The sequence below is a fragment of the Trachinotus anak genome, unplaced genomic scaffold (assembly GCF_046630095.1).
Source record: "Trachinotus anak isolate AG129_WGS33_773 ecotype Australia unplaced genomic scaffold, CSIRO_AGI_Tana_v1 ptg000002l, whole genome shotgun sequence".
Classification (NCBI taxonomy): Eukaryota; Metazoa; Chordata; class Actinopteri; order Carangiformes; family Carangidae; genus Trachinotus; species Trachinotus anak.
This window is the reverse complement of record NW_027273853.1, coordinates 9,213,255-9,232,527: the sequence shown is the minus strand read 5'-3', so window position 1 is coordinate 9,232,527 and position 19,273 is coordinate 9,213,255. Positions and strand designations below refer to the sequence as shown.

General features: G+C 38.2%; 3 protein-coding genes across 6 annotated transcripts; 1 reads left to right on the top strand and 2 right to left on the bottom strand.

The window, feature by feature from the left end:
* Positions 1–577: 577 nt before the first annotated feature.
* Positions 578–7,943, bottom strand: LOC139630689 (uncharacterized). 3 transcript variants are annotated; one of them, XM_071494362.1, is made up of 19 exons: positions 7,529–7,943; positions 7,118–7,217; positions 6,904–7,018; positions 6,637–6,811; positions 5,863–5,974; positions 5,353–5,459; positions 4,446–4,572; positions 4,155–4,275; positions 3,903–3,988; positions 3,583–3,701; positions 3,426–3,485; positions 3,247–3,310; positions 3,057–3,151; positions 2,840–2,968; positions 2,056–2,170; positions 1,805–1,942; positions 1,458–1,624; positions 1,277–1,359; positions 578–1,105 (listed from the first exon to the last, which is right to left on the bottom strand). In XM_071494362.1, the coding sequence occupies exons 2-19, from the start codon at positions 7,188–7,190 to the stop codon at positions 910–912; spliced, it is 2,082 nt and encodes a 693-aa protein (XP_071350463.1). In that variant the 5' UTR covers positions 7,191–7,217; positions 7,529–7,943; the 3' UTR covers positions 578–909. The 3 variants fall into 3 exon arrangements, with proteins under 3 accessions (XP_071350463.1, XP_071350456.1, XP_071350447.1); XM_071494355.1 differs by having other exon boundaries at positions 7,533–7,943; XM_071494346.1 differs by having other exon boundaries at positions 7,734–7,943.
* Positions 7,944–8,478: 535 nt separating this feature from the next.
* On the bottom strand, positions 8,479–18,483 carry LOC139630705 (interleukin-17 receptor A). The gene is made up of 13 exons (XM_071494376.1): positions 18,347–18,483; positions 13,920–14,058; positions 13,719–13,782; positions 13,569–13,590; positions 12,646–12,783; positions 12,329–12,447; positions 12,105–12,225; positions 11,525–11,572; positions 11,268–11,425; positions 11,026–11,100; positions 10,852–10,921; positions 10,302–10,397; positions 8,479–10,216 (listed from the first exon to the last, which is right to left on the bottom strand). The coding sequence occupies exons 2-13, from the start codon at positions 13,997–13,999 to the stop codon at positions 9,396–9,398; spliced, it is 1,812 nt and encodes a 603-aa protein (XP_071350477.1). The 5' UTR covers positions 14,000–14,058; positions 18,347–18,483; the 3' UTR covers positions 8,479–9,395.
* On the top strand, positions 15,284–19,222 carry LOC139630740 (troponin I, slow skeletal muscle-like). 2 transcript variants are annotated; one of them, XM_071494434.1, is made up of 8 exons: positions 15,284–16,091; positions 17,503–17,535; positions 17,875–17,916; positions 18,008–18,139; positions 18,217–18,306; positions 18,410–18,580; positions 18,670–18,760; positions 18,879–19,222. In XM_071494434.1, the coding sequence occupies exons 4-7, from the start codon at positions 18,035–18,037 to the stop codon at positions 18,754–18,756; spliced, it is 453 nt and encodes a 150-aa protein (XP_071350535.1). In that variant the 5' UTR covers positions 15,284–16,091; positions 17,503–17,535; positions 17,875–17,916; positions 18,008–18,034; the 3' UTR covers positions 18,757–18,760; positions 18,879–19,222. The 2 variants fall into 2 exon arrangements, with proteins under 2 accessions (XP_071350535.1, XP_071350528.1); XM_071494427.1 differs by lacking the exons at positions 15,284–16,091; positions 17,503–17,535 and having other exon boundaries at positions 17,542–17,916.
* Positions 19,223–19,273: the final 51 nt, after the last annotated feature.

The window sequence follows — 19,273 nt, the reverse complement described above, 5'->3', positions numbered from 1 at the left end:
GGATCTTTCATTGAGTGTTGACATTTTATACGACTTTCAGGGTTTCAACGAGTACTAAAGACCCTTTTAAAACCACACAGAATATATACATAAATACATGTTTCATAGTCATGCTGACAAGAGTATGAAGGACATGGAATTATTTATGAAGTCCATTCGTTTATTGACATTTATAGCACATTTTTGTCACTCCCTCCCAACGATTCCCGATTATCTAATTATTGTGAAACCCTAGGGCCTGGATGAGCGGCAGAAAATGAATATTTGAATGGACGGAAGGATTAACCAATTTAAACAGTAATATAGGGTGCTTATCTGGGATACAAATACATATTTTATATAATATTATTGGAAATATTTTTTGCTAGAATCACATTCAAAAATATTTTATCAGTAGCATAACAACCAACAGGAGACTGGAAAAAATATATAAGAACTTTGGTAAATGAAATTTACAAAATAATTGTATGTTATTTTGTTATGCAACATTATGCAATAATGTTTAAATATTGTTAAATATAATTTGTTAAATATGTACCTTTCTGTATTGTGAGAAATCAAAACACCAGAGTACCTTATAATGTACAATCTTACATCATTTATTCACAAGAATTTGTAATCATGAGCTCAAGGTTAAAGAAAGAGTGGTGAGTTTCTTTGTTTTTGCAAGATATCAATTAGAACAATCTAAAATATCAAAATTAGAATCTATTGTTTTTTTTTTAATAATGTGTCATCTTCTTAAATTGATTTACTCACAGTATCGCACATTGGTTTCACATGAATCCAATCACACATCTTAAGACTGAAAATTATAAAATACTGAAACATCTATTAAAAAATAACAATGCACGGTGAACCAAAGTCCCCACACATTTCTTTACTAATGTTCCCAAACTGAAAATATTTTTAATCTATCCTCTTGTAGCCTGGTTTGGGCCAGTTCTGAGTCTGGACTTTGTTGGGATCCACTGAGTCTAAGGTGAGTGTGGGAGCGATGGGGTGTGGTGATGCCAGGGACAGCCGTGCAGCCAGGAGCCCCATCCGAACACAGCTGTCTGTGTCTCGCTGCTGGAGAATCCCTGCCATCAAAGCACCTGCAAGACTGCAGACAGAGTTGGGATGAGGCTCTTTGTTTTAATTGTTTAGGGATGATTTTGTGAGAGAGAGAAAAGAGGTCATGAGAAATGGAAAGAAGCTGAAACTATGGCAGGAGAAGGAACAAAATGTGAAAAAGACAAAGGAAGAGGAAGTAGGTCAAGTAAATTTTTAGCACCTATCTCCGGCTCCTGATACATTAATGATCTCTTCTGCAGTCACAGTCAGGGGTGGGTAGTGTACAGCACAAAGTTGTCTTTTCTGCAAACCAAAGTGCAGCAAAAATTAACTTCACTTTTTCTCTCCTAGTAATCATTATCATCATCTTCACTACCAGTCTGAATATAGACAGTTCTTACCCTCTTCTGTTTTCTTGGCTGCAGGTTGACTGAGCCTGCATCATGCTCTCCACACACCAACACACCATTAGCCCCCAGGGTCACCACCAGGCAGTGAAGATGCTCCAGAAGGGGGCGTGAGAGAGCCACAGCTACGTTCAGCACCTCCTCGAGAGAGTTTGGCAGCACTGCCGCCCCACAAGACAAAACCACATCCGCAGCTACTGTCACACTGTTTGCATTTTTCACAAGAAACCTAACTTTAACAGCTGTGGGTGGAAATGTGAGACATACAGTAAAAAGGGGAGATGACTCTACAGTGGAACCATTAAACACTGTTTTCTGTCTCTCAGTGGACTTCTGTTTACCTTCAGGTGTTGGGAGACCCAGTGTTTTGTTCATGGTGCACAACTCCGCCAGGTTTGGGGATGAATAGGACAGAGACTTCCAGGCATCTGACAGGAAAGGCTTATGAGCCTTTTCTATATCCGTTGGCTCGTACCAAACTGTGACACACATTGCATCAAAATTGTAAAAAGAATTGTATTACATCAAAATCGATGAAAGCTTCTGTCCACAATCTTTACTATCATTTAGTGACCGTCTTCCCCATGTTTACCATTGATGTTGTACTTTTTGGCAACACGACAAACATAGTTGATGGTGGAGACAGGGATATTTCCATCGAGACACACAAGAGAGGCTGATGAAAGCTGCTTCTCAAACCGTGACACCTATAAAAAGACATTTAGAGGTAGATGAAGAAATAGAAATTAAATAAGTAAAGTTTATATTCACAGCACCTTTTAAAGGCAGAAGTGCTTCACAGATACACATAAAAGAGAACAATAATTTCAGGGATTGGTCAAAGATAGAGAAATTAAACAAAATATAAAAAGAAATAGGCTTGCAACTAATCATTGTTTTTGTTAATAAATCATTGTTTTGTCCTTAAAATATATATTGAAAAAAAAAAACTGTCAAAAATACCCATCCCACTTTCCCAAAACCCAAATTAACATATTCAAACATCTCATTTTGTTCAAATCCCAAAGCTATTCAGTTTACTGTCACTGGAGGACAAAGAAAACCATGAAATATTAGTATTTGGGAGAGTGGAACAGTAATCATTCAAACTCCAACACAAACAATGTAAAACCATTGGAGTAATAGGTTAATATGCTTTAGCCTCTACAGGTGGATAGTTAGTGAATGTGGAGATAATAGATTTAAAGATGTCAGCTCCGGTTGATTTGTCAACTCCTGCCTACTGGCAGTAACGCTAACAGTCTCCTCAGTTCAAAATGACATGGTTATCAATCATATATATGGGTTACATCATAACATGACAAATAGGCATGCACACAAATTATGTACAGCGTCAGCATTTGCTGAAAACTTACATACTGCTCTGTGATTTGCTGGTGAATGTCCATGTCTCCCAATCCAAGACTCAGTTCTCCACTCTCAGTGACAACAACACAGTAAGTGGCTGTGCTTTGGTCTTGCAGCCTGGCCACACCACTTGTGTTCTTACAGAAATAGGACAGAGACAAGAACTCAAAGTAAAAGGGATTTTTAATCATGCTTAGTGACAATGAGCTGTTGATGTTCACATACCATATGTTTACAGTAGTTTAACACTGCAACACTGTGTGAATCAGCTCCAATAGCTGAAATGAACAGAAGTCTTTGGCCTAATCGACTCAGGGAGTCTTAAAGGAAAACACCAAAAAAATGAGGGTGAGAAAATCAGATTTAGACTGCTGATGTAAATGTGCATGAACATAATCAGATAAAAAAAACTCACCAGCGATGTTCCGTCCTACGCCACCAAATGACTGACAGACACTTCCTGCGTTAGTCTGTCCAAACTGAAAGAGCAACAAGTGTTCACAGTGTCATTTCAATGTCATTTCTAACCTGAATAGTATGGTCTTACATGATCGGGTATATTATGGATAAATATGTGTTTCAAGCAAAACTTACTTGAATTGTTTTAGTTTTTGGTTTGGCAATGAAATCCACATTTATTCCTCCTATTACAACCTGTAAAACAACAGCACTGCAGGTACTGTCTTGTGCCAATATTTGACAACACACTGAAAAATTTAGAAAGACGTCCATCATATGGGTTTATACTCACAATATCTGACTCTGATGAGTGATGATTTGTGCTTCTTAACTTTCTCTCATTCATTTCTTTTGACAGTGCACAGGCTATCTGACTTCCAACTTTAGCATTGTTATGAATGAGAGCAATGTCTTAAACATAACAGGTTAAGGACAATGTATTACAGCTCAAAGGTAATCAACAGTAGGCATTAAAATCCAATGCAGTTTCACATTCTCAGCCCAAGAGACAATATATTTATCAATCTTGTTTGTGCCTTTTTTTTCCAAAGAATTTGATATGATCATGTTTTCTGTATGAGTTCTCAATGATTCAGATTTTCTGAAGGATACTGGCCTGAAGGGACTTTCCTTTAGTCAGGTCATTGACCTTCTGAAGAATGAATGGTGTCACATCTCTTCCTGTGATACCTTCAGCTCTGAGCGAATCAAAAAGAGAACGGAAAGTGATCACTTTTCCAGCGTTGTCTATCACTTTGACATCATCACAAAGAAATCCAGACAAATTTTCCGCTGATGTCACTGAGCTAAAATGGCTGCTGCAGAAGCAACACAGCAACAGAGAACAACACAGATTTTCTGTACCTTGCCTCTGCCACTGCAGCCTGTATGGCTTCTTCAATCTGCTGGCCTGCAGCTGCATGCTCTTCTGGGATGGGCACCGCTAACAAGACACCACTTTGAAGTCCCAGGGACAGAGTGCTTGCTGAAAGATGTAGAAAAAAAGACTTACAGACTACTAACAAAAAAGTACCATCTGTACAATTTCTGTTCATAACATACTACTTGTTAAGATCTGTGCCTAGCAAAATTAAGTGATGATGGGCATTGAATCTGTTAAGAATCAAGGAAATAGGATATAAAATGTTGATATACCAATGAGTTTTGCAGCCTCTGCTGGGTTGCTGACTTGGCACGGGGAAGTGAATCCACTTTTTGGGGAGAAGAAGGCTGGAAAATTCTTTGACTTTCCATAAGTGGCTACACAGACACCATGTGTCTCCTGAGTAAAGATACATAGCAGAAAAAACAACCAGTCGTATAGGAATTTTAGTTTATGTCACACATCTCAACCAATGTGATATCAAAACTAGAATTACAGCTTCACAGTTGTAGGCCTCCACCACTCGGACTAGTTTCAGATTACATCCCAGTTTATTCAGGTTCATATGAGATATTAACCATTTGCGTGAAATTTTGTCATAATTGTTGTGTGAAGTCTTGAGCAATGGCTTAAAAGTGTTTCGAGAGGTCACACTGACCTTGAGCTTTGACCACCAAATTTAAAGAAATTCCCTCAAAGCGTTATGGAGAGATTGCGTTCACAAGGCCAAACCACGTTTTGTGAGGTCACTGTGATGTCGACCTTTGACCACCAAAGTCTAATCAGTTCGTCCATGAGTCCAAGTGGACATATGTGCCAAATTTGAAGACATTCCTTCAAGGCGCACAGAGACATTGCATTCACAAGGCAAAACTGCATTTTGTGAGGTCACTGTGACCTTGACCTTTGACCACCAAAATCTAATCAGTTCATCCTTGAGTCTCCAAGTGGAGAAAATTTTAATTAGTTCTTTCAAGGCGTTCTTCAGATATCGTGTCCACGAGAATGTGACATACGTCCGTGACAGACGGATGGACGGATAAAAAATATGCCAACTCTTGTCACCAGCAAGGAGGCATAACAAATATTGCTAATACATATTTACACACACTAATTGAAGCACAAAATTTGATTTGCAGTTGTATGTGATTTTCTGAAAAATGATCTCAATATTCTTACAAGGAATTCAAGAGTGCGACCAATGTCCAGAATAGATTTGACACCAGCAGAGACCACAGCAATGGGAGTCCTGCCCAGCTCTGTCAGGTCTGCACTGATGTCCAGACCTGGAGGAACAATCATTTAGTCAGTGTTGACTAATGGAAAGCCTTTCCATAACTATTATGGGGCTTTGAATAAAGTGTTAACATCCTATTCTTCCTCACATGCCAAGAAAAAACAAACTCACTATCCTGACTGTTGTCAGTCTCTTACAAGGCCACAGAGTGAACTATCCCGTCACCAGGTGGGCTGACCCTTACGAAGGTCTTGGTCTTTGACATCAAAACCAGACTGATGACGGCATTGTTCACTCTGAGGAAGACCTCTGTGTGAACAGAGGCCAAAAACCATCCCATCAGTATGTTTTCATGGTTTGTTAAGAGAAAGAGGTTATCTCTATAGTTATAAGGTATCAGTATGTCCAAAAAGTCAGATTGCTATTTTTCAGCACGGCGCATTTCATCTTACTGTTCTCTCCGTCTCTGTGAACTCCTCCAATGCCACCTGTGACAAACACAGGGATGCCAGCTTGATGTGCTGCTATCATAGTGGCTGACACTGTCGTTCCTCCAGAGAGCCCCTGAGAAAACAACATACACATACAGGACTGTATGAACAACACCACAGTAAATGATAAAGTCAGGTAATCAAAGTGGATAAGACCATGCCACAAGGTCACCCTTTGTGTATTTTAGACACAGACTGATTTGAATTTCTATTGGTGGAATGTAAGTATGTACAATTACTGAAGTACTTGACCTTATTTCCATTTCCTCCTATCCTCCTAGTTTATACTTCTACACCATTACATTTTAGAGGGAAATATTACACTTTTTACGACACTGCAACTATTTTAATTATTTAAATTATTACTTTTCAGATTGTATATGACAAAAACACATGATGCAGTTATATAAGATGTTGCAGTGCTATACACATCATCTAACCATTATACAAAGTATCTAAAATTGGCTCCACATTGATGAGCTGCAACATAAAGATGCTGTTACAAGTGTTTAAAAAGTGAATAATATAACAATCTGAAAAGATAATTTTGATAATAAAACTAGGCTACATTGCTGATGGACGTATTTTAGGATTTTTAATCCAGGATGTTCACTGGAAAAGGACAATTTTACAACTACAGTATTTTTACTTTTACTTCAGTAAAACTATCTGAATGCTTCTTCCACCACTGTGCAGCTCATATCTGAGTTGAATGTATTGCAGAATATATCTCACTTTGCTGATGACAAATGGAAGATCACGGCGGGACACCTTCAGGGAGCTCTTGCAGCGGGCGAGGTGGTCAAGCTCCTCTGATGACAGACCGACATGGACTTTGCCCTCGATCACTCCAACGGTTGCTGGAGTGGCTCCTTCAGCTCGTACAATGGACTCCACCTCTTTAGCTGTGCTGGATGAACACATTAACAACGCTCATTATCAATGGTTAAAACAATTTCATACAATCAGAGTTCTTTGCCACTTGATGGTCGTTCTGGGTACCTCAGGTTGTGTGGATAGGGCATGCCATGTGTGATAATAGTGCTCTCAAGGGCAACCACTGGTTTGTTTTCAGCCAATGCCCGTGATACAGATGGATGAATTCTGAAGAGACTGTCTGAGGGAAGAGATCAGGGTAAATTCACAAGTCCTCATTATTCTCGTTATGCTTTGAGCTGAGCATACATTATACCTTTGAATAAGGAGATGCATTTACCATTTTTGCACCATGTGCCCTGATAAGTTTTAATTCCTCTTCTCAGGATGAGCGCAGAGCTTCTACTCAGCATCTTATTCTTCAGATTTTGAGGGAAATCCTGAAAACATGAAGAAACTGTGTCATCTGATCCTCATTATTCAATCGACTTGAGTAGATCAATTCTCTTTCACCATTGCAGCCTGACACTGTGACTGATTAACCAGTGGATATGGTCTGCTCCCCAGTACTCCTCCTGCGCAGGGAAGCGCTGGTGGTCATTTGCATAAATACTACAACTTGGGAGGTAAATCTTTAATTATTTGATATGTTCAAATGACATTTACAGTGCATTGGTAATGCTGACAGTGGCAAGAGAAATAAAAATGAAATTTACTCTCAATGATTTTACGGTTTAAAACTAAAACATACAAACTTTGAAAAATGCTGAGTCGGCAGTGATTGTCACCACTTCTTCCAGCAGCCGTTCAAAAATTACAGTCGCACAACATTACACACAATACAAGAGGGGCATCGCATTGATTCACCCAAAGCCCAGTGTGCACAGCTGCAAACACTAATGCTCTAAAGGGACTAAACGTGTGCTTGTCAAAATCAAAACAACAAACAACATTACCACAGCGTTGAGAAAGGAGAAGGATCACTTTTAATTTCCTGGATCTGAGTCAGGTTGGTCTCTCCGCCTCCCGCCCCTTAGGGAGACCAGCGGCAGTGAACATGATCAGAGATAATAACAGACTCCTTCGCCCTGCAGTCACCAAAGAAAACACTGGATCCGTTTTTCACAAGCCACATGTCTTCCGCACATTCTGACATCAAAATGTATTTTTTTTTTTTTTTTTAGAAGAAAATTAACTCAATAATAAAAACGAGTGGCAAAACCAGGTGCAAATTCATACTGTATCTGTAGTGCTGCACTGTATTGTTGTTATGTTTTGAACACGCCACCATGACCAGGCTTAGGAGACAGAAGGCTAAACCATGTCCTACCATTATGCCATATCTTCTGCATGGAGTGTCTTTGACATTACCTTAGTTTCCTGTGGAAAATATCAAATAAGCTCCCTGAGCTGTTATCACACCTTGCAGTGTGCTTTCTGTCGCTGCAAGGCACAAGATCCATTGAGCCATTGTGAGGATTTTCTTTGCTTCAGTTAGTTCCCACCACCCTCCCCCCTTTTCAGGCCCCTCTCAAAAACTCACCCAAATTCCAGAGCAGGGGTCTGTATTGTTGTCTTTTTCTCCTACTTCACTGCATGTATACTAAAGATTGTTAGCTGAAATGTGTTACACTTTCAGTAACTTATCTGAGACTAAACGCAGAAAAAAAAACAGTGTACAGCTTTTCTGTGCCAACAAAATAAGTTAAACAGCTTTAATTTTTAATGTAATATCTCATCAATGACACTCAGAGGATTAGAGACACATCGATACATACATCCCCAGATTAAGTCATATGAAAAGCTGCATCAATATACAGTAAAGAAGACATCAACATTAACTAATTTTTGGGAAAAAACGCTCTGTGCTGTAGGAGGGAGACCTGTGGTGGAAATATTGACTACTTAATAAAAACATCCATGCTTTCAGATATTAAAAAGTCCATTACACACTACATTCACTCAGGTCACTATAAAAAACATTATGTCTGCAAACAGAGTTTAGTGCTCACCTTCTCCAGTGCAGCAGAAATGCTTGAAACTTTGCTCTGTAGGATGAACTTTGACCTGAACACTGTTTACATAGGGAATTGATTCCCTTCCTCAAAGGTCCTGCAGAACAGATATCTAGACCAATATACAATATGGAACAACATGCTGTAGGCTATATAACAACAAAAGCATTTGTGTAAAAAAAAAATCCACATAGATGATTCTTTATAAATGTTGCAAAGAAGTGATAAATGTTCCTGCAAGTTTTCTGCCTCGATATGACAAATAACAACTACTTCCTTGTTTTTTTATGTTTTTTTAGTTTCATATCTATTAGTTTTCACTGGGAGATCAACAGATTGCCGTTGTTCTCATGATGGTGTCAAGGAATTTGGCCTCTGAATCAGGACATTACTGTCATCACACTGCACGACTGATGGACTGTCCTCAATATTTTCCACAGACAACATACAAGATTTTCTTCATGAGCATCTCAAGGCCCTGATGCAATCAAATCAAACTGGCAGCATGTCTTCAACAATATGATGATTGACTTCAACTGAGGAGCACATTTGGAGCCGCTCAGCCGTGCAGAGATCTGTTCTGTCAACAGTTAAATCACTTTCTTATGTCGTTACATGGCTGATGACCTGGGCTGAGTCAGGTTCACAATATGTGATGATGTTTGAGGTCAGATCGTCATAGATTTCAGCTGCGGTCTCCTCAACCTCCAAATCTGAGCTCTCCAGTAATTCATCCTCAAACCACTGTGGATGCTCCAGCTGGTATGCATGGAAGGCCTCTATGGCATCCTGCAGGGCTCTACCCGAGGGGCACTGATGATACATGTCCTTTGAAAGCCCTTCAATGTGATTCACTCTGCCTGGTTCGTGTTTTTCTGTGTCCAGGATTCTGAAGAAGACCTCCTCGAACTGCTTCATCAGCTTGTACCGTACTGTAATGTTGAAAGGTGAAGGGACATCTGCTTCTGAACAAATATCATCAAAATAAGCCACTATGTATTTTTCAAAGGAAGCAGATCGAATAAAATGAGGGACGATGAGGCTGAGGGCTGGAGTGAGCATGTCACCTACAGGTGAGCAGATGTCCTCTCTCAGAAAAACCTGTTTGGCACCGCACATGGCTCTCCATTTGGCTTGTACTCCTGGCGAGCACAGGATTAGTATTTTATCTGAAGAGCTTTCTATTTGCTCCCTGTGCCAGTTCAACCACTGAATGCTTCCCAACACTCCCACTCTGGCAGAATCCAGCAGATCCAGGACCACCTCAGTAGCACATTTGGTTGCTAGAAAGCCACAGAGCTTGAGAACAATGTTTTTGTATAACGGGTGGTCAAGGGAGTAGATGATGAGGACTCGTTTTCTCTCTTGTAGCTGAAAACCCTTTGGTTGGTCTTTGGTAACAGATGAGGGTGGGTCCACAGAATCTGAAAGACAGATGGAGTCAATTGATTATTTTTCTGTTCATGTTGAGCTTTTTTTTTTCAATAGTTTATTTATAAGAGGGCAAACCTTTATGAAATGCTCTCCACAGCAAATAAAAAAGAAAAACATCAATGACAAGCAGCCCCACAACTGCCTTTAAAAGGAAGGTCTGTGGTGGATAATCTGAAAACACAAACATACATATGATTAGCTAAATACCTCTCCAACCAAACAAATGTAAATTAAAATATCATTAGGCCAGTGATTCCAAACCTCTGGATTGGGGACCCTACACTGGGTCACAGATTACATCTTGGGGACGTGTGAGATGATTGACGGCAAAGGAAAGAAGAAGAAATTTGCATCCGTTTTTGGTAATTTGTCTAATTTTTTCATTATAGTGAAACAGGATTATTTAATGTCTTTGGGCATCAAGAAATATTCAAATCAGACAGCCAGAGAAGTTTAGAAGTCAAAACTCAAAGACTTCTGCGACAAGAGGTCACAAGTGAACAGTGTTTTATTTTAATAGGTCATTAGCCGAAAAGGTTGGGAACCACTCATTTATGCTCTGTACCATATAGTCACTGAAAATCTACCACACAGTATATAAAAATATAAAAAAAATTGTACTTACATGGGCAGTAATCAATTTTTTTCTTGTGCTGCCAACAGTGATTTTTGCATCGCAGGAAATACGGCTGAATCTTTAAAACAACAAACTAAGGTTAGCTTTTGATATTAGATCTCTACACGTAAGATTACATCGTTGACTGGCAGGTCGGAGTCATTAAATTAAAATTGAACTCACCGTTAACAGCATTTCACATTGTGAGAGCTCCCACAAACCAAACTCAAATGTCACATTCAGTGATGATCTATTTTCCTGTTTGTTTAATGGAAAAACAAAACGAATACTGGCTTAATGTGTGCACTCACACAGTATATCATGCTAAACAAGTGATAAATCATATGATGGCAGCACACACCAAGTCTCACAACATAGTTATTCTTGTTATCATTGGTAAAATAAGTGACAGTCAGTGTATTTACCTTTGAGATGTTCTTTGAATTATGGAGATCCTGGTTCTGGATGGAGACTTGGTATCTCTCTGAATACTGTGCTGCCTCAAAACTCACAACAATGGACAACATTTCATTCTCCTCATCAACAGATATAGAAGGTGTCATCTGAGGCTCCCACATGCTACCTGAAATAACAAAACATGCAGAATACAATGTCTAGATGGTCCAGAATTTCGTTGGGTACTCCATTAAAACTCATGAGATGTAAACAATGTAAAATGTACCATTTTCAAGGCATATTCTGGCTGTTTGGATTCTGCTGTCATCACATCCTAGCAACGACAGTCAATATTAAAAGAAATAAGATTAGAGTTTGTTGTTTGTTTGTATCAGGGTCATAAGAAGAGTCACTCAGTGAACAGTGGTAATGATCCCTGAAAAACGTCTATTATAAGCACACAATTCAGTCATTTCTGATACAATAAGAGCACACAACTAAGTCTCCTGTTGCTTCAATGGCAAATATTGAAGTGAAACTGAAAATTAGAGCTGCAACAATTAACTGATTAGTTGACAGACAGAAAACAAATGAACAATTATTAAGTCATCTGATTTCAGTCAGTAAGTAATTAGACAAGCAACTGGGTAAGGAAAACAAAATAAAACATTAAATTTACACAACACAGAAGATTTTCTACAGACCAAAATGAGCAGCTTATTATGTCTTAGAATACATCAAAAGCGCTATCAGACAAAAGCTATCTTAATTCTTATCATACTAATGCCAACATGGTATCCTGTTCATATACTTTGCAAATACTTTTTCCAGCACACTTCAGTGATCAAGATGTTGATGAAACTCACGTGGGAGGGTAATCCGCTTTCTGATCCTGTTGTCTCTACTCTCAGGCTCTGGCAAATTAACAACTGACACCACATATGTTTGCCCAGGATCCACCACAACTCCATCCAGGGAAAATGTCCACTAACGCAGAAAGAAAAATCAAAGGAGTCTGATGTGTTAATACAATGTGTATATTGGTTGACATTGCTATGGCAAAAGTTAAACCAATATGTTTCTGTCTTACCCTCTCATAGTTTGGATTCAGCTGCCTGCTGAAATTGTAAGAAAACTGCACACACATACTTTGATTTGTACTTTCATCCAGAATATCTATCTCGGATCCATGAAGCTTCAATATACCTGCTGTGAATAGAAGGGTATATTTCATATGAAAACTTTCTCGTATGCCTTAATTACTCTTCACGTTTGATGAGAGTTGAAGCTGCTTTACATCTTTTATTTGATGCATTTTAAAATGAGCTACAATAAACAACACTGTGGTTTAAAAATACAATATAGTGCTTTTTTGGTGAGAGAACTGCAGATTCTTGCACTACCTACCATCTGACTTTAGTTTCCATGTCACATTCATAACAGGGACAGTTCCATGTTTGTCCAACCCAACTCCAATGTTCTCAGGACCCCAGTCTGGGCCGGTGGGAGCAAGTTGTATGACCACAGGCTTGTCTGAACAGTTACCTGGCATTTATGGAAAGGTCTATATATTGTTATGTTGCAAATACATTTCACTGATGTGTGTAATGGTGGAAAGTAGCTTACAAACATGCACCATTAATTTACTGCACTTAGATGCAGTTTTAAAGTACTTGTACTTTACTTATTCCCATTTAATGCTACTTCATACTTATACTTGTACTTTTTACTCCACCACTCAACTATCTGATAACTTTAGTTAGCAGCTACTTTGCAGGTTTTGATTAATAATACTAAATATAATCAAAAAACTGATTTTGATGTCTTATTATAGATTACGATAAGGCTTAGCTAATGTGTACTAGCTGCAACATTAAAGCGATATACACATTAATGCATCATATAATTACAACTTAAAAATATTACATACATTATTCTGAAATGGACATTCTGCATAATGAGTACTTTTATTTATGGTACTTTAAATATATTTTAATATATTATACAAGACTTTTACTTCTAACAGAGTATTACTACACTATGGTATTACTGCTTTTATTTCAGAGAAAAATCTGGTTATGTCTACCACCACTGTTTATGTGAGCAGTTGAATGATATAAATGTCAAATTAAAATGATATTTTAATGCTCAAATGATTCCACCTTACTAAGAATAACACCTAATCTCTGAAATATTTGGAAAAAACAGCCCAATGCAAAGATACTGACTATTTGCATAAACACTGCTACTCTCAACATGAGGCTAAACTCTTCTGCATACACGGAAGTGTTTGAATTTCATCATAATGATTTGACAAATAAGAAACTCACTGATTTTGCAGTGGTCAAGACCCTGGAAAAGATAAGACAAGATACATACACAAAGACCGCATTACACTTGGACAACATGTTAACTTCAATTAGTTTTTATAAGATTGCTTGAATATACTTATTTTGTACAACAGATCTCAGAATCCTCACCGGTTGTCTACAGTCCTGATGTTCATTCAGAATCCAAAAAGAAGATGACACTGTGAGTCCAGCACTCAAACAAAAACAGAGAAAATGAACATGGATCATTCTGGTGTAGCTGGTGCAGCTTCAAAATAAGGGTGAAAATAAGAAAAACTAACAATAATCAACTGGTTAAACAGTTGCTTGAGCAAACACTGAGAAACTCACTGAGATCTGATTTCAACCGGTACGATTAGGTTCATATCAGGTGCTGACATCTGGATACACAGGAAGGATGCCCTTATCATTTGTGGTCTGTTTTTTCCATTCTCAGTAAGAGTGTATGTACAGTGCAGACTGACACCAACTGCAAACCAATATGTCAAAATGTCAAACAGTCACTAGGTGGCAGCAGTGATCAGATTTACAAGAAGTAAATATCGTATTTAAATGGTATCAGTTTCATTCTGTTTTTTTTTTTTTGTTTTTGTTTTTCCATTTTTTCCATTTAACAAATAGTTGAAATTTGATAGGAAATGAGAGGAGCAAGCTACATGCAGCAAAGCTCCATGGCCAGACCTAAAACAGTTATGCAGTAATTACAAAATAAGCATTTTAAACCTCTGTAGACAGGTAGGACATGTCTTAAACCATGTTTTTAGCATTCACTCTATCAGATAACATCACCTAAATATAAATACATATAAATACATAAAACAGAATATCTGAGTTCAGAGGATCAACACACGAAGCCAGCAGACAGCCCAGGATTTCGACCACTAAACCTTCAGCTATTCACTGTTTGGTTACCAGGGATTATATTCTATAGGACAAAAATGTGGCTGTAGCTGTGTGTTAATTCCTGTTGCTTTGTCTCAGCGTTACTGTGTCTCCTACTGGACGCTGAACTCAACTGTATCAGTTTACATAACACAAAGTCAGGCAGACGGGCAGTCATGTGCCACTTAAATCTGACCAGAATAGACTGTAGACATATTTAATCTCTCCTCAGTGTGAGAGCAGTGTCACGTCAACTGTGGTTCAGAAGCCCCCCTCAGTTTTGAATTTGAAAGTATATAAACAACTATTTGATAATTTACACAATGTATGCCAATATAATGAAGCTGTCATCACATTTAAAAATGTTTTTTTTGACTTGTTTTGCTTTCATTTATGCTGCATGCTCTTCTTTATGGTTTGATGTTGCTTTGTCTTCTTCTTGAATGATTTGTGTGTTAACTTCAATGTGTAACATCAACCTGCCCAGTGACTGCAGATGAAAATGAGCCTTTTGGCTAAATCTGACTGATTTCTATCATACTGCTATTATCTCAGGGTGTCCCTGATTTGTTGTACACACTGTAAGTCTCAAACACATTCCTAATGATTACTTAAAATGTACTGAAGGAAGTTCAGTTTTGTTCTAGAGGTCATTAAACTTGTGAACAACCACAGTACAGAACTGATCAGTTTAGCTTGTGTTAAGTTTACATTATGTGTCTTTGTGGTGATATTGTTGGCCACTGACATTAATCTTTCAGCTCATTTTAACATTGCCATATTTGTATTTTTAGATACAAATATGGCAGAAAATGGTAGTGTTTATAAATACTAATTGTAGTTCAAGTTAAAATTAAGTTTTACCAGATTTCCAATAATGGATGGCTTCACAGCTCTACAATTACACAGATAATTTTTTGGCCATGTGGCGCAAAGGATAGAAATGTGAGTCTGTTGGATGGTCAGTCCACCCCTTTGGCTCAGACTGAAATGCCTCGACAATCATTTGACAGATCGCTATGACTGACACTGGTGATCCTCTGACTTTTAATCTAGCGCCATCACCTGAGCATATTAGCATGCTGATGCTAGCATTTAGCTCAAAACATGTTTGAGCCCAAGTATAGCCTCAAATGATAAGTTGTGGCTGTAGACTCCCAGACATAGGCAATAAAATGACTTTATTTATTTAAGGACTTTATACTTCAGGTTCATCTTAATAAACTTCAACATAACAACTTTTTAAAACTGACTTTAAAAGGCACCTTTAAAAAAATTGTTGTTGATGTTAACTTCTGCCAGTACACACTGAGACACAAATTTCGAAAGCAAACACGCACGGGGCACCCGATATCTGCAGAGAGGATAACTCTGCGATGTGTGAGGTGTGACCTTGTGCAGTGCAATCACATGAAGTAAATGGGTCATGGGTTGAGGGCAAATCAAAAAGGGATTGCGCATTGTGATGTAGCAATTGTCAGGTGGACAGGGGGTCTATTTTAGCAAGCCATTCACATGAGACTTTGTATTCATAAATCTTTCACTAATAACCATAAAGTGCTTTTTCTTTTCTGGACTCACCACTGTTGCTGCCCTCTCTGATTTCCTCTCATATACAAGGTAAGTTTGATACAATAATCAGCCAGCTATTTCTCACAAGATAGTAAAAATTAATCAGATTTATTATTATCATTAAAGGGGGGTCTTTAACTTTACACTGCAAGATTAACAAACCTTATCTCCTGCTGTGACAGCAGCCCAGGTATCTGAGTACCTGTCTTTACAGCCATATGTTTGTCCGGGTCACTTCTATTCCAGCTTTATTGTTGGGAGTAATGAAGGCTGCATATCAGTATGCCCCTGACACAGATTCTGTGGCCGGTATTTATGTGAGGGAATCCCTGCTATGTCGCTACTTTTGACAAGGTCTTAAAGCAACTTTTCGAACGTGTCTCTCCGGCTTTAACTTCTATGACACCTCAAGCTTCTTGACGATCTCTTGATCCTCTAAGTAAGGAAATGTAACCTGAGGCTTAAACTGCATGCCAAAGTATTGGTGGCTGGTAACGGCACGCTTGACCCATCGTTGTGGTGGAAAAGCTGGTGTGATAAGTGATGATGGCTGTCTCTAATAAACTTGTAACCTCCTGGATGGAGGGCAAGGTTGCAGGCTTCCTCAGATCGCCTGCTGCTTTGCTTGTTTACCTTGACTTTAGCACCCTGTCAGGCTGGCTTAATTTAAATTGGATATATTACTGTGATGTGTCAGAAGCAATTACATGCTTTTGTTCTGCTCTTACACATCCTTAGCAAACCTCTGTTTACTAATGTGAAATGCTATGGTTATATTAAGCAAAAATAGGAAGTAATGTTGTTGTAAAGCTAATGCTACAAAGAGAAGGTCAAAGAAAGTGATGGAAAGAGTTAGTGGAGGAACTACAATTACAGATGTAATATACCAATAAAAGTCATTTTCATTTCAATTTAGCCATCTAAAATGGAACTTAAAATAAAATGAAATTAATAACCCAATTAAATGGAAAGTAAGTAATAATATGACTCCTTCAGGGTCAGGATTGTTCTGCTTTTTAAAGTACTCTCACTCCCCATAGGTTTGGTGTTATTCCTTGCTTGGCTGCCAAATCATTGTGCAGCTTGTCTCTCTCTGGCATCATCATGGCCATAGCAGCTGCTAGGACATGCCAAAGCATGGGGGAAATGTGTCCAAATATAGCTCTGAACCAGACTCCTGGTCAGCCCTTATAACAATAGGAAGGATTATCTGGTCGCTGAAGAATACTGAAGTGCATCTGAAAGCCCCTGAGGAAAATTTGTCTCAATAAATCTATTAAACAGTTAACTAGCTGGATTCACCATATTCATCGTATCAATTGTTAAAAATACAAGTTAAGGTTCGATAAATACTGATAAATAATATTATGATAAATATGTAATTTTGTGATACAATATATGTTAAAATGCATGTAATATACTTAAAATTATTTCAAAAAATGTTGTTTCTGCTCCAAAGGTACCATAAGCTGCAACCATGTCTGAGGGGTGAGTATTAGCCTCTTAAAGTAATCACATGTCTGACAGAAAATTGAGCATTTCAATTTCTTTGACAGCTTCCCCCTAATTTCTGTGTATTATCACCGACCTGTTTTGTAAGCTTTTGCCAAAGTTTCATTTGGATTCCTAAATAATTTCAAAAATTCTTTTTTGTCTGCTTTTCATGACACATGATGATGAAGGCCGGTGAGTCAGAATTGTTTCTTTCATAATCACTAATTAATCACTTATATAGATTCAGATGCTTCATGTATTTCATGCTTACAATGACATTTTAAACCTACATCAATATCTGTATCTGATGTATGAAGTGTACATATCTTTTTCACAGAAAAAAACAAAATATTCAGCAACTCGCCGACTGCATTTGAAGGTAAGTAGACCTATAGACCATACGTGAACAGTATTTAACAGTATGTTTTGTGATCAAAAACTTCATTAAGTAAGGCCTGGCTATCCTACAGTCCAAACTGCTGAAGAAGGCAACTTCTATGCTGGTGGCTGAAAGTGAAGAGAAGAAACACGAGAAAGAAAGAGTTGTGAACGAGAGCTTCCCCCCGCTGAAGCTGTCAGGTCTGTCAGTCCAGGAGCTGCAGGTATTGGCTCAACAAATCCTGCTGATTTGATCATTACTATTTTACATATTTTTGATGGTTCTTTTTTGTATTTGCAGGATCTTTGTAAAGAACTACATCGTAAGATTGACATTGTAGATGAAGCACGTTATGATATGGAGGTCAAGGTAGCCAGGAATGAGAAAGAGGTACAGTAGGTCACAAATACAATTTGATACATTTACTGACCTATTTGGATGTTGTAGTTAGGTGATTATTGGTTCACCTGTGGCTGTGATGTTTGTTGCACAGATCCAGATACTGAATCAGAAGATCATTGAGCTGAAGGGTGTAAAGAGGCCAAGCTTGAAGAGGGTGAAGAAAACGACAGACGACATGCTGGGTGCATGCACCGACTCCTCCAAACTCATGAAGGCTGATTTCAAGGCCAACCTTAAGACAGTGAAGAAAGATGAGGAAAAGGTAAAATTAACGGCAGATATAATCATCCACGCTGCATGGTAAACTACATAAAAAAATAATTCACAACCTACTGCATCGCTATTTTACAGAGGGAAGAGGTGACTGACTGGCGTAAGAACGTGGAGGCCATGTCTGGTATGGAGGGCAGAAAGAAGCTGTTTGATGCTGGACAATAAGAAGGTGCTTGTGTTAAACAAGGCTGTGTTAGCAACACTTCATCTTTCATAAAGTAAATCTTGTGCTTGCAATGTTCAAGTGAATTTTTTTAATGAAATCCCTTTGTTCATCTTCATTTCAGAATTAATGTCCAAATACAAAAAAGGGTTCCATTACAAGATGAAACAAGATGGTTTTTTAAAGAATGATGTCACCACAGATACTAAAGAAATGCACTATTTAGATTATAATGTATTAAGATAGTTTTAATCTAGATCTGATGTAAACTTGTATGTAAAGACTACCACTGAATGTAATGGTATAAACTCTATAGTGTGCAGTATCCTTAGCATATTGAAATTGTGCCTAATTAGCTTTATGAGTTTGACTTTTAAAGTGCAGTATCTATATTATACAGATGATGGCGCTGTGGCACTATCTGTAATACATGTGACGCTGATTAAATGAATGTGATCACTTGTCTGATTGGTTTCTTCGGGTTTGTGCATAAGTCATTTTTATGTTTAATCTTCCTGT

What these genes read in the sequence shown, in the direction of transcription:
- LOC139630740 (XM_071494427.1), top strand. Translation starts at nt 17,785, where the DNA reads ATGCTTCATGTATTTCATGCTTACAATGACATTTTAAACCTACATCAA. An exon ending in CTCGCCGACTGCATTTGAAG is followed by an intron (nt 17,917 to 18,007) that starts GTAAGTAGACCT and finishes GCTATCCTACAG; the next exon opens with TCCAAACTGCTGAAGAAGGC. An exon ending in TGTCAGTCCAGGAGCTGCAG is followed by an intron (nt 18,140 to 18,216) that starts GTATTGGCTCAA and finishes TTGTATTTGCAG; the next exon opens with GATCTTTGTAAAGAACTACA.
- LOC139630705 (XM_071494376.1), bottom strand. Translation starts at nt 13,999, where the DNA reads ATGATAAGGGCATCCTTCCTGTGTATCCAGATGTCAGCACCTGATATG. An exon ending in CCGGTTGAAATCAGATCTCA is followed by an intron (nt 13,783 to 13,919) that starts GTGAGTTTCTCA and finishes TTTTTGTTTGAG; the next exon opens with TGCTGGACTCACAGTGTCAT. An exon ending in AATGTGAAATGCTGTTAACG is followed by an intron (nt 10,922 to 11,025) that starts GTGAGTTCAATT and finishes GTTGTTTTAAAG; the next exon opens with ATTCAGCCGTATTTCCTGCG.
- LOC139630689 (XM_071494362.1), bottom strand. Translation starts at nt 7,190, where the DNA reads ATGCTGAGTAGAAGCTCTGCGCTCATCCTGAGAAGAGGAATTAAAACT. An exon ending in TCACAGAGACGGAGAGAACA is followed by an intron (nt 5,460 to 5,862) that starts GTAAGATGAAAT and finishes TTGTTCCTCCAG; the next exon opens with GTCTGGACATCAGTGCAGAC. An exon ending in GCTGCAGTGGCAGAGGCAAG is followed by an intron (nt 3,989 to 4,154) that starts GTACAGAAAATC and finishes TGATTCGCTCAG; the next exon opens with AGCTGAAGGTATCACAGGAA.